The sequence below is a fragment of the Pteropus vampyrus genome, unplaced genomic scaffold (genome assembly GCF_000151845.1).
Source record: "Pteropus vampyrus isolate Shadow unplaced genomic scaffold, Pvam_2.0 Scaffold72, whole genome shotgun sequence".
Taxonomy (NCBI): domain Eukaryota; kingdom Metazoa; phylum Chordata; class Mammalia; order Chiroptera; family Pteropodidae; genus Pteropus; species Pteropus vampyrus.
This window is the reverse complement of record NW_011888853.1, coordinates 3,244,781-3,261,290: the sequence shown is the minus strand read 5'-3', so window position 1 is coordinate 3,261,290 and position 16,510 is coordinate 3,244,781. Positions and strand designations below refer to the sequence as shown.

Below are 16,510 nucleotides of genomic sequence, written 5' to 3'. Positions count from 1 at the left end.
GCCTCCAAGTTAGAAACACAAACGATCCGCAAGACATAGTCGTGCAAACTAGAGACTGCCCACAGAACCCATGGCCTGTTCGGGCCGGAGCAACAGTGACGGGCAGATGGCACTGGGAGGCCCGGCGGCAAGGACAAACAGCAGGTGGCCGAGCTGGGCAGCTGCTGCGGCAGGAGGCAGGAAGAGCCCGAGCCGCAGGCCACCTCTCCAAATGCCTGTCCGCCAGCTCGGAGCCACGAACCTCACCCCGGAGCTCCGGAAAGGGGGACGCGTGAGTCCTTACATCGCAGCTCACGCACGATGTCACAGAACACGGCGTACGTAAAACACAGGAATACTCGTTTCTGCACCAAAATGTGACAGCAAAAAGACACTTCACCTACGATCAGGCGCCAAAAAAACCCTGAGGACAAAGACCAGGGGAAGCTCTGACTCTCCTAAAGCGAACTCATCTGGGAAGATGCCCCGGGGCACGGCTGTGGGGGGATGGGCGCGGCCACCCGGGCACCGCCCCTCACCTCCCCCTCACCTCGTGCGGGGCGCCTTTGAAGACGCTGGCAGACTGGTAGATGGTTTCCGTCCACAGCTTGAGGTCTTCGTTTTCCAGCTCCTCCGCGGTCCTGTACAGCGATTTGGGGACCAGCCCTCCCTCCGGCACTTCGCACTGGAAAGGCAAACACGCCGGTGAGAGGCGGGCACTGACACATGCCCTCTGAACACCAAACGTCACACACCCCGATGTGGCCGACTCCGGGAAGCTGCTCAGAAAGTGGGAAACGCTGGCAACGCCCTCAAATCCTCTGCTGTGCTTAGCAAAGCAGTTTTCAAAAACCACTCACGTACGTGTGTCTTGCTTTAAATAAATGAAGCTGGTCTCCCACAGAATTCACACTAGTACGTACGAGGTAACGTAACAATTACAGACATTTACATCGTGTTGTAAAGGGAGAACGTGTCAAGAATTTTACCCTCAGCAACTACAGGCACTGTTTTTACTCTGCGAAATTAAGGTTAAGATACATCATCGACGCTGAAAGCTTTGAGTCCACCTCAAGTCAAGCGATCGGGCCAAAACACCAGCCAAAAAATGATAAAGGAGAGCTTCTTTTGCATTTGCTTGAAACAGGCTAAGCTGAATTAGAATTTGTACAGTTCATAAATTTCCTGTTTGACCTTGACATATGACTTAATGGTGCAGGTCGTAACATCCGAACGCGTCCTAGACCGTCAGCTGCAGGAGGCAGCCACACTGAAGTGACACACCAGTCTTCAGCTGGCCGTGCCGCATGACTGGAGACACGTCACGGGAACGACGTCCTGTCAGAAACGTCGGACTGACGTGCTTAAAGCCCTCCAGCCGCAGGAAAGCTGAGAGACCGCCGCCTCTTCAAGACCAGCAGCACGGACAGCAGCCAGAGAGGGGTGACCTCGGCCAGTCACCAGGACGCGCCCATCGTGAGTGCATCGCTGTGGCCAGTGGCAAATGCCGGCACCGTCCTCCGTGAGTCAGGCCCTCTGCTCCAGCGTCAGTCTCCTAGTCCTCATTAGAAGGAGCAACTACACGGCTGTTCCCATACGTAACAGAAGCCGTCTGTGGGTTTCCACAAATCTGACCTCAGAGTTAACCTCACAGGCACTTGGAACGCTGGGGTCCTGCAACTGACTCGCTCCTCTGCGCTGCACTGTGATAGCCTGCGACCCCTCCCAGCAGCCCCGATGACCCCGGAGCTGAATCGAGTGCTGTTTAAATGCCTCTAACCATCCAGGAAGACTTCCCCACAAGCCCAATTCGTTAGCCAAATGCATGAGTCAAATCCAGCGTGTGCGCATTTGAAAAGGATAACTTCATTTACTGTAAGGAGAGGAGGGACCCTTTCTCTCCTAGGAACCCGACATATGATAGCATGGCTCCCTTCGGCGAGTCACCAGACCTCGCCAGGCTTCGTCAGGCAGTTGAGCCCCAGAAGCTGTAAGGCCCCGAGGGAACTGAAACTCTCCGATTCGCTCACTGCAGCGCAGGCTGTAGAAGGGGAGGCTCCACCTGGTACTCCAACAACTCGGTGTATTAAAAACTGCGAGTTACATAAGAGAGAACTAGTTCTCCGAATTCAACCTCTTTATAAAATGTTATTCTGATTTACTGTCAAGGGGAAAACTTTTTTGAGAATCATTTTGATTTTTTAACAGCGTTTTTAAAAAACGCACAGCTCCTCCAACACAGTTTGAAAATCTGATTCACACAAAGCTGAGTGAATAAAAGCAAGCTGCAATTAGATTAGATTCTGAAACAAATTCTCACGAGTCTGTCACGATGCAGAAACGTGCTTGCTGCCGACAGTCTCCTGACGGGTGGATCAGAGACGCCAGCCATGGAAGTTCTGAAAACCATCGTGCAAACCAGCACCCACCTCCCTGCCCCGTAAGTGGCCAGCACGCGGCCGCCTTCGAAGTCCGTACCATGCACTCTCCGCCCAGGAAGTCTGGGATGACCTCTTTATCGATGTAGTCCAGCAGGCCCCCGGGGCCCTGGTAGTCGTTCCCCGCATAAATCAGGAACTTCCTTCTGGTGTTGTCATCGATGAACGGGCTGACCTGTAAGCAATTTAAAAGGACCATGCAGTCGTGTTTGCTTGGCTGTTTGATCTTCAAAAATTAAAATTACAATGTGCTATTACGAGTGGGAAAAGGGAATTTGAGTTTCAAACTCTTTTTCTGTAAAGTCCACGTGCATGACATTAGGACACCCAGGAACTCTTTCTCCCCTCATACAAGTTGAGAAATTTTCTATCTTTCCCTGTTAATTTTTTCCCCTACCTAGTTAAGACTTAGAGCCAGAGGCACACGTACACGGAGGCACGCACGTCTGGCACACGTACACGGAGGCATGCACGTCTGGCACATGTACACGGAGGCACGCACGCCTGCCTTCCACATGGCTAACCGTCACTGCAGAGCAGCATGCACACGCACCAGCGTCCAGAGGACAGGGAAGACCCTGGGCGCGCGCAGGATCAGCAGGCGGCCCAGTGTCTCGGGGTAGTTGGCCTCCACCACCTCGATGATCCGCAGCAGCGCCTTGACGCCAGGCCTCCACAGGTGGCGCATGTTGAGCCCCTCCAGGTCCACCAGGCAGGTCCACGAGCTGCAGATGGCACAGACAAGTTCACTCAACAGATGGCACAACTAGCAGACTGGGTCTGTAACTGTCTTTTTCTTTTCGGTATTATAAAATAGTCATTTAGATCCATTTCTAAAAATATACCACTTTTTAAAATGACGGTGTTATGAACTATACTTACATCTACTTGTATAGAGCACGTGGGGTCGGTGTGGTAGGACCAACCCTGGACTCTCAAACCGAGAGTGAATAAAATCCCCGGTCTAACATGCTCAGCAATCCAGCCAGTGAGGCATGTGACAGGCTGAGCCATGACTGCTGACCGCACGGGCACGTATCTGGCCCTATAACAGGCGGTGTGACTGAACTGCAGTAAGCTATCCTCCACAAGTATTTGAGTCAAGCACCGCATCAGGAGCTGCGAACATAGCAGTGAACAAAAGCCCTCAAAATGCCTACCCCACGGGACTTACATCCTCGTGAACCACCTGCCCCTTCGCAGTGTCAATCTCTGAATTGTCAGTTTGCTATGACTATGAGTATGACTTAGGAACACAGAATACTTTTTTATATTCCTCACACCAAACAAAACGAAACAAAACGAAACAAAACCAAACCCAGACAAATCAAAACCTGTAACTCTGGGCTCACAAAGGCCATGCAGACTAACCAGACAGGCCAACCCACTCAGACTGCCCTAATGCCTCAGGGATCAGAAATACCAAAAGCCAGCAGCTGTCCCTCAGCTGACCGTGTTACGCTGATCTATTTTCTACCTTTTAGAACACGTATTGGAAACAGTCAACTATTTAGATTTTGTTCTGAAATCTAAAACTCAAACCAGTTTTGGGTCTAAAAATCAACTAGAAATACTGACCGCGTATGCGCAATAAGCGAGAAGGAGAAGCAAGGCCACACGCCCACCTGATAGGCCTGCCAAAGACCTTCGTGTTCTCTTCACACCGTCTGAGCCCCTCTTCGTTGATGGACAGAACCTGCGCGTAAAAGGGCCGTAAAACTCTGCTGAGTGAAAGAAGCCACCGGCGCTGCGTCACGCGAGGGGAGCGCCAGCACGGCGCATGTCAGGCACGCGTGGCAACTGGAAATGTCGTCTACCTAGGTTTCCTGACGCACAACGCATCCCCGACAAAGAACTCCTGCTCTCAAAAGACAATGAGCCGTCCATGGCCAGGTGACAGCGACCCCAGGGAAAATCAGTTAGGAGGGGGGCACCAGATGGGTGCGGAGGGCGGGGCCTGCTACAGTTATCTTCAGAACAAGTGTCCCTGGAACAGTCTATGGAGTGGGGGACACCTGTGACACCACATGCGCGCCAGCCAAGAGAAAGGGCGGTGTTAGAATTGGCTGGAGGTACGGCTGAGGGGAGCCTCCACCCCTGGCTGGACAACAGACCCCTCCCCTTCGGAAGTGGCCCATCCGCGTCTTCGCGTGCACGTTGTGTGTCATGCGGGTATGTATGCACGCACGTATGAACACACACCCTGTGGCGGGACTAACAGAAGACACGACAAAATACCAATGGTGGACGCTGAGGGGAACTGGATTATAGATGTGCCTTTTCCAGTTGTTTGTTACAAGGGCCACACTCTTCTCCTTGTAACTCCCACACAGTGGGGCTGAGCCTGGAGTCGGGGGGCGGGGAGCGGGGCGTTTACAGCCATCCCGACAGTCAGCGCTAGGAGCCTGGACGAGGACGCGGAGAGGTCTGGCTGAGAGACAGCCCAAGGGCGAGTCAGGGTGGGAGAGTGGGGACCGATTCGGTGCGGGAATGAAGGACGAAAGATGACCAGAATCAGCTCCCAAGTAGTCATCTTGAGTGGCTACTCTGATTTTATTGATGCTTCACCGTGAAAAGCATTCTTATAACTTTTGTACCCATTTTTGAAATTTTAAAAATATATCACTAGATTTTCCTCTCTAACTACAAAAGCAACACATGCCTGTTATGACAGGACATTCAACACCCCGATCCTGCCGACAGAGGCCCAAACGGAGCCGGCGTCCAGCCGCGTCACTTACGTATCTGAGCAGGGCCTCCTCCCCGAGGGCCCTCACCAGGCCTTTGGTGTCCATCTGCCCCAGCCGGAGCACGTAGAGCGGCCGCCCATCTGCGGGAGGGACAGAGGAGAGAGGAGGTGTTACCAGCCCCCGTCCTGCCATGAAGCCCAGGACAGCACCCCACGCCCCACATTGAGGGATGTGCTCCCCACATCCCAGGCCACTGTGAGCTCTCTCTCTCTCTCAGGAGCAGTGCTGGGTGTGCATGCGTGCGTGCGTGCGTGTGTGTGTGTCAAGTCTCTCCATCCTTTTCCCCAAAATCCTGTGAAAGGAAAAAGCAAAGGCCACTGACAGCAGCTCAGTGGGGTCCTGGAGCCAGCTCTGCCTCTGTCCGACTCCAACCGCGGGCACTGGCCGTGGCCGTCGCTGGGCTTGGCCTCCTCACTTAAATGACCAGGGGACTGAGTGGAGCTGCCTTCCAACAGCGGGAGGACCTCTGACTATCTACTACACTATTTCCTCCATTCCCACCCTAAGGACCAAGGGCACCGAGGACTTTCTAGAAATCTTAAATCCACACCAACCAGCACGCGGGCTCTACTTCCTTACAGCCTAGAAGAACTAGAGACCAAGAGGAACCTAACTCACCACGTAAATCTCTGTCACCACGAGCCAGCTGCACAGAGGGATAAAGATGCTGGTGGCCCAGACTGTGTCCCTAGAGTCAGCAGTTCCTAGATTCCTGCCACTCGCTGCCTCAGGAGAGCAGCAGAAAGCACAAGGACGGATCACGCGCCCGAAAAGACACCAAGGCCTGTCTTCTGTTGTTCACAGCGGGTCAGTGCTTGTCATCCTGACACGGGGGCCCAAATTTCTTGAATTTAATGCCTGGTGAACTTCACCTCTTGGGAGAATCTGGGTCTAGATTTGTTCTACTTAAAGCAAACAGGGGTGGGGGTAGTGGGGTGGTGGTGGTGGTGGTGGTGGTGTGTGTGCGCACACGCTTCCAAATCTTGTTGAAAGGAGATTTATAAAGCCTTTCCCAATGTTATTAAGATACGTTTTTAAATGTCTTACTACCAAACTACTTAATCTTTCGAGGATCAGAAAGAGGAATAAATACGTAATTCTAGTAAAAATTAACAAAGTCAAAATTAATCTGGATTAGTACAAAAGATTAAGTCAGAAAAATGGACTATTTAGAGCTGCTAAGTTTTGAAAGGACCTGTTTGGAGGTGAAAAAGAAGGTTCCAGAGCGATCCCTGTGGCCTCTCCATTCTGTCCGCCCCCACACTGAGTCAGGAAGCAGTGAGCATGCCTGTGACGATGCAGGCTCTCCTGCGAGGCATGGGGTGTAAAACCATCCAAGTGACTTGCTTGCAAATCAGTCTCTGTTTTAGGTGTGTTCCGTCCCTGGCTGGTGTTTTGCCTACTCCCAAAACAGAGCCGAAGCACTGCGCTGCTCCGGTGAAGAACACTGGCCATATGTTTTCGGTGATAACGCAAGAGCTTAGTCACTGAGAAGTTCCTTTACTAGCACTGTGCTCTTGAAAACAACAGCCTACCAGGTTTTGGTTTTCTGAGCAAGTCACAAACACTCCGCTTAACTCAGAAAAGAGCTTTAGTAACTCGCACGGGCAACGTGAGCCACGAGGAAGCGGCCGACAGTCTCAGCCCTCCATGGGGGGCTTCGGGGTGGGGGGCGGTGTCGGGATGTGGCCCCTGCATGACAGAACGGGCACCAGTTTGTTCGGATTGGGAGAGGGCAGGCTCGGTGCACTCAAGGGCCCGCCGAGTTCTGCAGAAGGAGGTCGCTAAGCACACCCCGAATGCCAAGCCCACGCTCACCTTTGTCGTGATGGTGCCAGCCCCCCGCGTAGTAGTCCTGAAGGACCTGGGGAGGGGTCCAGGTATCGAGGATGTAGTCCACCTGGTGCTGCTTTCGCCACGTCAAAGACTGGCACATGGTCTCTCTGGCTTTGTCAATGTTGAAGTCCCGGGCACGCAAGAACCGAAGAATATGCTCATCTTTTGGGATCTATTGAGAGAAAGAGACGTTTCTAAGCGATGTTAAAAGTTGCTAAGGGAAAAAACCAAGTTACCAAGGGAATAAGACTCTAAAACCCTCATTTTTCATCAAGAGTGGGCTGCGTTACTGCACTATTTAAAATTAGCCTTCCCTCATGCTTTAGAAAATCAGCATTAGTTTGAATAATCTTTACAGTATTCCATTTCGGTTTTAGCCAAGTACAGCAATGGCACAAATAATTTCTTAAACATAAAATGCTTCAAAGTTCACTGAGCTGATCTATGAATTACGATCTGTGCAGTTTTTTCTCTCTCTACATATAACACATAAAAAGTTAGAAAAAATGTTGGTTTTGGTAGTGGTGGTGGCGTCCCCAACACAGAAACCGTCTCTAGGTTCCACTACTGGCATTAGTATGTCGGCTTCTTTGAGAATCAAGGTCAAGACCGTGCCTGAGTGTCACTGCACGCCCCGTCTCCCTCCACGCCACACGCTAATGCACACCACTGGGCCACGTGACATGAGTCCTGAGCGCAGCCAGAGCCTCCTAACTGCCCACTCCTGGGCAAACAGCCCAAAGGACTGCGACAGCATCGTCTTCACGGAGAGAGGACCACCACGATCCGGAAGTGATTCAGAACGTGGGTTCAGGAACCAAATGGCCTGGCCTCAGACCCTGGCCCCACCGCTCACTAGCCTAAGACCTCGGGCAAGTTACTTAACGTCTCTGGGCCTTGGTTTCCTCTTATGTGTGACGGGTGATAAAAGTCGCACCCACCTCACCGGGCTGTTAGGGAGATTTGCTGCAGATCTTAAGAGTGTCTAGCACATGGTCGGAGCACAACGAATGGCAGCTACTGTCACGGTGTCTACATTCTCAGGACGTGACACTAAGGCTCAGCTATCTGGGCTCCAGTCACCGAGGCTGACAGGCCTGGGGAGGAGGCTGGGTGCATGGAATGCCTGGCTCCCCTTTACTGAGCAACGCCAGCAACTGGCCAGACGCACAAACCTGCCTCTGCTCACTACCAGCCCCCCATCAGTATGAAGCTCATTACAAAAATCTGATTCCTTATGAGGCTAAAACCTCACCGAAAACCTCGAAACCAAAGCTCGAACATTTCTAGTCTCTGAATAACCTGTGAACCTTCTGAAACTTCCAGGCACGTTTTGGAGCGAGGTCAGTCTGTGAAACCCAGGACGACACGGCTGATCACAGGAGGGCATCGCAACCACCACGAGGGGCTCGTGTGCCGCACACACGGACGTGGGTTCGATGGCTTTTATGGGAAGGGACGGCCCAGCTATGGCGCTTGGGCACTCTCAGGAAGTAAGACGGGTGTCACAGACAGGGTGCCGAGTCTCACCTTGCCCTTGTGGGTCTCCTGGAGCCACTGGCGAAGCCGGATCAGGCAGCTCTCCTGTAGCGGAGTCAAGTCACCCAGGTACCGCTTAATGTAGTCTGCGTCCAGTTTGTCTGCAATAGAAATGACACGAAACCACTTACAACAAAGAACACTAGAACCTGAAGTATTCCAAGGTCCTATCAGTGAAGATGAAGTACGGTCCCAGAGCCTTGGACCTCAGTGACAACGGAGGGACAGCAGACTGAGGCAGGCCACCCTGGAGAACCTCAAGGGTGGTCTTTAACGTCAAGCTGCTGACCGAGCCACAGGCGAGCTTGCTGGGTCAATTATACCCCGGTGACCAGGTCACCTCTGCATGTAAAATCTCATACTGTTCACGATGGAAGGAGGCCTGTAACAGACACTTAATGACTTTTAATTCAAAGTTATACAAAGAGGGTTGACATGATATTAAAACTAAAAACAAACAAACAAACAAAACAAATGAATCCAACCTACTTTGAACAGAGCTGTGTTCAAGAATACAAGAAATCTGTTTCATGATAAGGTAACAAACTGGAAGAGTGAGATCTCGAATTAAGTAGAACACAGAAAAATTCACAAGGTAAAAAACAGAACATGTCCCCAAACCAATAAAGATATCTGCCACCTGCTGAAAGCTAACAAATGACAGTTTAGCCACCGAGAAGAATGTAGGGAAAGCAAAATACCTGTAGTTTAAGCCTCTCGACTGGTAGAATTTTCTTGTGTTTTCTTATTTTACAATGGGCATCACTCTGAGAAACACAAAAGTTGTGTGGTTTGCGTGTGCGCACGTGTGTTTAACACACATCAAAGGCAGCACAGCCCAGTGGCTAAATGCAGACTCTGGAGCCAGCCGCTGGGCTAACCCCAGCCCTGCCACTAATGGCTGTGTGATTCTGTGCAAGTTACTAAGTTTCTTTGTGCTTCAGTTAACTCATATAAAAATGAGGATAATAAGCATTTCCTACCTAAAAGCAACCATCAGGAGATGAGTAAATAGTCACAAAGAGCTTACAATAGCGCCTGGCACATGGTAAGCATGAAACGTGATGATGTAATTGTTTGTTAAAAGGTTTAGTTGCTACCTTACATTCACTAAAGATACCATCTACTAAAATAAATAAAAAACACTTCCTGGTTTCATAACTTGATAGAACCCTTTCTGCCCATTAAAAAAACAATTCTAAGTTTCTTCAGTGTAAGGAAAAATAAAGTGAACGTGCTATGTAAGCGAGGGGAAGCGGACAGCATCGAGGTCCACGTCCTCTTTCCATACGATCCCGTCTTGCTCTCAGAGCGAACCTACCGTCCGGGGTGGTCGCCACGGGCTCGGGGGCCCCGCTTGCGTTGCTGAGGGCCTCGCTGCTCGGCCCCTCCTTCAGCGCAGCCTCTGGGACCGCGACGGCCAAGGCCGCCGCCTGCTTCCCGCACGACACGGAGGTCTCTGAGGAGGGCGTGATGGAGGGCGGAGTCCAGCGAGGCACGAATGTTATGCCTTCTTCTTCTAACTGGCGAAGGTAGTATTCGATTATTTCTTTTCCCTTTAAAACAAAACCCATTTTAAGGTTAGTATATATTCGAATTTTGAGTTATTCATCCCTCACAGGTTTTTAAAACACGAATAAAACCTCAACGGCCATAGAATAAATAAGAAAAAGAAAAGACAAAAGCCTTTGTGTTTGTTTCCATAATTTCACTTCCTCTTCTCCAGAAGTCTAGGAAGTAAGATCTAAGAAGATGGAATTTTTTATGACTAATTAAAAGCATGATGTACCATACTTGCAAATTTGGAAATTTTTTCCAAAGCCCTAAAAATAAAACGAGCCTTCAAAAAGCACTTGCTCCCAGACTGACACATTTCAAAACCAAACTTCCACAGTCATGAACAGCAGCGTAAAAACGAGAAGGAAAATTCTCCCCTGGAGATGAAGCAAACGACCCGAGGCCTGGGGACCCCTGCCCCTGCCGTGAGCAGGACCCCCTCCCGCACAGCCTGCGGTGGCAGCTGGGTGCTGCGAGCGCGCGGCTCCTACCCACCCCCACTTCCGCCTTCCCCGCAGGTCCGCACACAGGACGCCGTGGCCTGTGCCGTACTGGAACCGGCACCACGTGGCTCCCATCTAATCCTCCTGTGCCCTGGGACGTGCGGCCCGCGGGGACGTCCGAGCGCTGCTTCTTCCAGAAACGGCCGACACCCCCGATGGCCCACTGCCAGCCCCCCGGAAAGACCGCGCGCTCCAGCCGTCTCCGGGCGCCCACCCCGCCCCACCAAAAGTCCCCAGATGGACTGACTCACTTTTTTAATGTTGCTGGTGTATTGTTTCATTGCAATTTTTTCCACTGTACTTTCAAAACCAAAGAAAGATTTGATATCTAAACTTGCAGACTGTTCAAAACAGGTCCAATCTTCATTTTCAGGGTGAACCTGGGTTAAAGGAGGAAGCATTCCCATTAACCACACTGACAACTGAGAGGATCACGTGTTCGCTCCTTGGCGAGCCGGTAACCAGAGGAAAACACTTATTTTACTAATGACGTTACTGTCATGAAAGGAGCAGATGGAAAAATTACAGAGAGGTTCAAAACCATGAAAAGACCAAACTATTTTAAAAATGACTGCTACAAGGAGAGCCTCGTTTTCGCTCCTGGCTGGTTCAGCACGCTCCTTGTTTACTGAACGGTGCTTTCCGTCACTAACGAAGCGGCGGGGGCCAATGAGCCGGAAGTATCACAGGTAAGAAATTACATGGCTGCTGGCAGGTAAGCGCCGCGGAAAATAGGAAAGATGGAGCGCGGCTAAAAGTACTGTGGGAGGGCAGGCTGCAGGACCACGCGGGGTGTTCAGGGCCGGGGCACCGAGGATGGAGCCTGAGCCAAGACTGAAGCGGGGGCAGGGGGAGGCCTGGGGGCACAGTGTCCCTGCAGAGGGGGCGCCCACGCGAAGGCCCGGAGGGGAGGCTCGCCGACCGATCGGCAACAGCAAGGCGAGCGGGACAGCAGAGGTGTGACTTCCTCTGAGCGAAATGCCCACACGCTGCAGAGTTCTGAGCCTGCAGACAGCGAGGCCCGAGCTGAGGGACCGTCAACGGCTCACTCTGGAGGGGCGTTACAGACTGCAGGAGGGTGAGGGTTCAGGCGGAGACCCGGGAGGTGATTCTAACAATGTGGTAAGAGAAGTTCCTGAAACAGTGGGGTAGGCGCCCGGAGACTGTACACAGCCTCTCGGGTCCCCCAGGGTGTGTCTCTAAGGTGCCACAGTGGGGCCAGAAAAGAAGTGGCCTGGGAAAGCAATATTAAAACCCAAAGCTGGGGCATCACCTGGCTACCTTAAAGGTGACCGCAGTGTCATCTACTCTGCGTAAACCGCACCGGCTACCTGCTGCTCTACCGGAAACGAGAGACAGTATCTGATGAAGAACTGCCCTCCAAGACAAAGAACTGCACTGCTTCAGGCGACGGCCAAAGGACTCCTGGAAGCCACCTGCCAGCACGCTCTCGGTCCCCTGGGTCGCGGGCTACTCACGGTGTAGCAGCAGTGCTCGTTGATGATGACCCGGTTAGAGAACGTTTCGTTGTGGGCCTCGATGTGCAGAGTACGCTCCCGAGAATTCAGTGAGTTTTTCTGGACAAAATAAACGTAATCGACTCCTGCAATCTTTAAAAAAGGAATAAAGAGAAAAAAGATGTATTAATAATGCCCAATTGAGAGAGAAGCCATAAGCACATTCGTTTCGGTTTCGGGGGGCTGCTTTCTCAGGGGTCCCTCGATCACCTTTTTCAGCAGTCGAGGTGCGTCTATATCCAGTTTGCAGCGCCTTTCTATAACGTGGATCGCCCCGTCTTCACTCCTGAATTCATTCACGGTGTCGCTGTCCACAAACATCGGAATCAGAGGACACGTCGGAAATCTCCTCTCATAGGCCTATGGGTACGTGTTTGAAAAGAGGAATTGACAGTTTGTCACTGATGTTTTCCGTGGAATGAAATCGTCTCTTAACGAGACATACAGCTATCTTCATCTTCACGTCTTAAGCTTTCACTAAAAAGACGTTTGACTTTCAAGGACCGGACGTAACAGAGACACCAGTTCTCCCCACGAGGCTACAGAGGTTCAACGTAATCCCTATCAAAATCAGCCTCTGGAAAAACAGCAGCATTCCGATTTTACTAAAATCATTAATACGTGATCTAGCTCTATCCATAACAAGGACCTACAGCAATGACACCTCAGTAGTGATGAGCAAACTTGGCATCCAGACGTTGGTTTCTAAACACTATTCCCTACTAAAACGGAACCCTCTTGGAGAAATGGCTGATTACAAGTCTGGAGCAAAGAAAGGTCAAAGTGAGCCCGAAGTGTTTGTTAACAGAAAGTGAGGAAAGTGTCAAATGACTGATAGGGACTCGTCAAAGGGACACGGGAAGCAGCCCGAATGGGGTTCTACTCGCCAATTCTGGGATAATTTGAGCACCAGAAAGAAAAAAAAGACGGTAAAGTATTATAAACCATGTAGTGATAGATACTCAAGCAAAATGGGCCAGGAAGGAAATTTTACAGAAAAATGCCAGCTAATAACCTCAAGAAGGAAGAGAATTAGAAAATCGCCATCCTGCAACCACCGATTCCCACGGGGATCGCCAAGGGATGCTACTGAGGGCTGGTTGCTGCAAGAGACCTGCAAATTACAGAGGAACAAAGGGACAGGTACAAAGGGACACATGGCTGAATTTAGGGCAACCGACCATCTAAAGTGAGGCGAACGAAGCACAGCCCATGCAACTCTCACAACAAAAACGGTGAACCAGAAGCTAATCGTGATGAAACGATCACACAGATCCGAATTACGGGACATTCTACAAAACAGCCAGCTTGGACTCTCAAAAAAAAAAAAAAAAAAAGGTCAGTGTTTTGAAAGACGAACCAAAAAAGCAGACAACTGTCTAGAATAAAGGCAACTAAAGAGAGGGCTATTAGATGCAAGGCTGCACTGGCTCTTGGACTGAAATAAAAATAGAAATAATGACTGCTTATGGAAGTGTGACCGTGCACTACTATTAAACGCTACTACTCTGTGGGCGTGAAAGTTCTTGGGTGCGGTAGCGAGGCCAGCTCTCTAGGACAGTCTTCCCAGGCAATGACGTTTGGGTACGTAGGGCAAAGTGCTATGATAATAACAGAAAGAGATAAAGCATCGTGTTCATTTGTCTAGGTGAAATGTATCCGGGTGTTCACTCTATCACGTTTTTAAAAACGAAAATTTTTCAACATAAAAAGTTGGGAAAAAAATTATTATGAAAAGGTAAGTTTGGGGGGAAAAGCGCACATGTAAACTAGCAGTGCTTTTGCACAGAACTGATGAACTATGACGCTGTCACATCTAATGCATGAAAACGTATACAAATTTTAGGTTTGCCCGATGCTCTAGGACCAAGGTGGCAGGACAGGTGTGCGGCCCAGCGGGGCCCCCGCCCGGCTTCGAGCACTGTCGCTCCCAGGGGAGGCAGGCCCAGAGAGCCCCAGCTTCTGGGTTTCCGGGAGAAGCCGGCAATCTGGACGTTTAGGTGAAGCCTCCCACCTTTTCAAGCTCTGTGTGGGCCACGGTGCCACATCCGCAGGCCTTCCGAGTTCACCTCTGCGCGGAGCCACCCCTGCGGGGGGCTGAGGAAGAAACCCAGGCCTCAGTCCCTGCCGGCTTCAAAGCACCGCAGCAGGAGAGCGGCAGTGACTCTCAGGTGTCTTACTTTTTTGCAAACTATCTGCAATATTATCAAGTCGTTTCCTAATCACGCTCAACGTTTATCGAACTCAAAAATCAAGGGCGAACAAATACACTCTTTCAGAAGTGATCTCAGAGAGGAAGCAGTGTTCTTTGATGTCTCATCTTAAAAGGAAAAATTACTTTTGTAAGAGAAATAACTACCGCAATCATTTGCTTTTTGTTCAACCTAGCAATTGTTTCGATAATAAAAACGAGACTGGGGCCTTGCTCGTTTGCCCCCAGAGCAGCCGCCTTCTGGGTAGCCAGCTTCCTCCCACCTTCCCACACCCCCTCTTCCCTTCGCAAGGGATTTCTGGGCCTGCAGTGTGGGAGCCTGGCAACGGCACTTGCAGTTTTCAGCCAACCTCTGAATGTAGTTTTGACATTAAAAGCTTGTTCTGTGCAAAAGAAAACCATATTTTAGTGAAGACATTTCAACTTGAGAATTAATGAGCTTAACACTACATTCTGCCAGGAAAACCCATTTAAAAGAAATTCCCATTTAAAGAGCCTGTCTTTAAACCGAACTATGTTTGATTTAATTCAGCCAACAAACTAAGTTGGCTGCTTTTCATACGACAACCTCGATATTCTACGGCACTGATTACGACCATCAAATGCACTTATAAACAGATCTGCTTTTACCCTGGAAATAATCAATGAAAAACCAAACTATGCTTTAAGTATCTCTTAGAAGTTGCCAGTGGCTCAAAGAAACAAATATACAACATGTCAAGAAAATGTGGCAAACTGACCAAAGCCCCTCAGAGTCAAAATTTTGTAATTCATTCACTATCGAAATGACAGAGACGTAGAGAGGGCCTCTGGGATACAGGCGCTACGCTGGGGTTCTGGAGGACACGGAGTGGAAGACGCGGGACCGGGGCTCATCAGAAAGGGAAGACATGAAAACATGCACCGTAGAGGACAACGGAAAAGAGGACAGAGAGGAGGCGCTAGAGGTCACACGAGCCGTGTGACAGGAAAACTGCTTAAGGCCTTGGGGGGCCACCTGGGGCCGGGCGGTCAGAGGACGTGCGTGTGTGTCCGTCCGCACAGGGTCTTCAAGAGCGGGAGCTGCAGGGACGTCACCCAGGGAGAAGGGAACACTGCGGTGGGAGGAAATGAGGGCCGCAGGGGAGCGAAGCACAGACAAAGTCCAGAGAACCCTTCCCCGGCCCTGTTCACAGGCGGTCCGGTTGCCTGGACCTCGCTGGCACGCGGGAGGTCGCTCTGTGAATAGCTTCACGCGCCATGGTCTGTCGCTGAAACTCAAAAGCATACAATACAAACATCGAAGCCAATTCCAGATACTGAAGTGACAGCTACCCAGGGAGCTTGGGGGCCCCGGTGCTGCATTTTGTCACAGTCAGGCCCGTGTGGGCCCCTAGTCCCACCTCTACCCTTGAGAGATTCTTCTCCGTCGGCTGGTAAACCGCGCTTCCAAAGCGCGTGCTAGTTTTGAACAAACGTATTCACACTTAATAAGCTTTTAAGAAAAATTTAAATTCGTGAAAATTGGAGCCCTTTAAAAAGTTATACCCCAGGTAGTTTTGACACACTTCGTTCACCCACGTACTTACTGAGCCCAGATTAGCTGCTTTCAAACCAAGGCTACGAGCAAACGAACCCGGCACAACGACACGCGGTTACACCAGGCCCCGCAGAGTCGGTTCCCGCAAGCGCCAGCCATCAGCTAAACCAAGACATTGAGTCAGAACAGCCTGGAATACCCACTGAGGACATCGAGCAAGAATATATAATGATTATAGTGAAACTAAAAAAGAAACCTGTAAAAATGTCATATACCCCAAGCCATTTCCCTGTGCAATCAAACACACTTGAAATTTAAAAACCTCAAATTCCATGCTCCTGAGAACGCACTGCTGAGTCTGGCAAAGATGGGAGTCTGACCGATGGTGCGGTCAGGGCTACGGAAGGGGCACCTAAGAGAACCATGACAGATGCCGAAGTACCCACCGCATCGGAGAGGACGGTTTCCTTCCTAGGAGCTCCTCGCGGAAGGATGAGCACGACGAATACTGGGGACAGATGGAGCGAGCCGCTCATATGCTGCGCACCGAAACGTCTGTGACTCCAAATGTTTTACCTTTTTTTCAACCAGGAACACATTCCCTTTACCAGCCCTCCCTCCCAACACCCACTCTCACGGTTACCGCTCCATTTCATAAAA

The 16,510-nt window shown here is 50.6% G+C and overlaps 1 protein-coding gene across 4 annotated transcripts in view; it reads right to left on the bottom strand.

Annotated features, from left to right (window-relative positions):
- Positions 1-16,510, bottom strand: part of SEC14L1 (SEC14 like lipid binding 1) — a 44,137-nt gene that overhangs the window by 5,265 nt on the left and 22,362 nt on the right. For all 4 annotated transcript variants that reach the window (XM_011362004.2, XM_023531734.1, XM_011362006.2 and 1 more), the window contains 11 exons: positions 12,330-12,479; positions 12,081-12,212; positions 10,854-10,982; positions 9,864-10,098; positions 8,534-8,643; positions 6,986-7,175; positions 5,159-5,247; positions 4,043-4,113; positions 2,971-3,142; positions 2,458-2,592; positions 530-664 (listed from right to left, as the gene is read on the bottom strand). In XM_011362004.2, the coding sequence (XP_011360306.1) occupies positions 530-664; positions 2,458-2,592; positions 2,971-3,142; positions 4,043-4,113; positions 5,159-5,247; positions 6,986-7,175; positions 8,534-8,643; positions 9,864-10,098; positions 10,854-10,982; positions 12,081-12,212; positions 12,330-12,479 (1,548 nt within the window). The remainder of the gene's footprint in view (positions 1-529; positions 665-2,457; positions 2,593-2,970; positions 3,143-4,042; positions 4,114-5,158; positions 5,248-6,985; positions 7,176-8,533; positions 8,644-9,863; positions 10,099-10,853; positions 10,983-12,080; positions 12,213-12,329; positions 12,480-16,510) is intronic.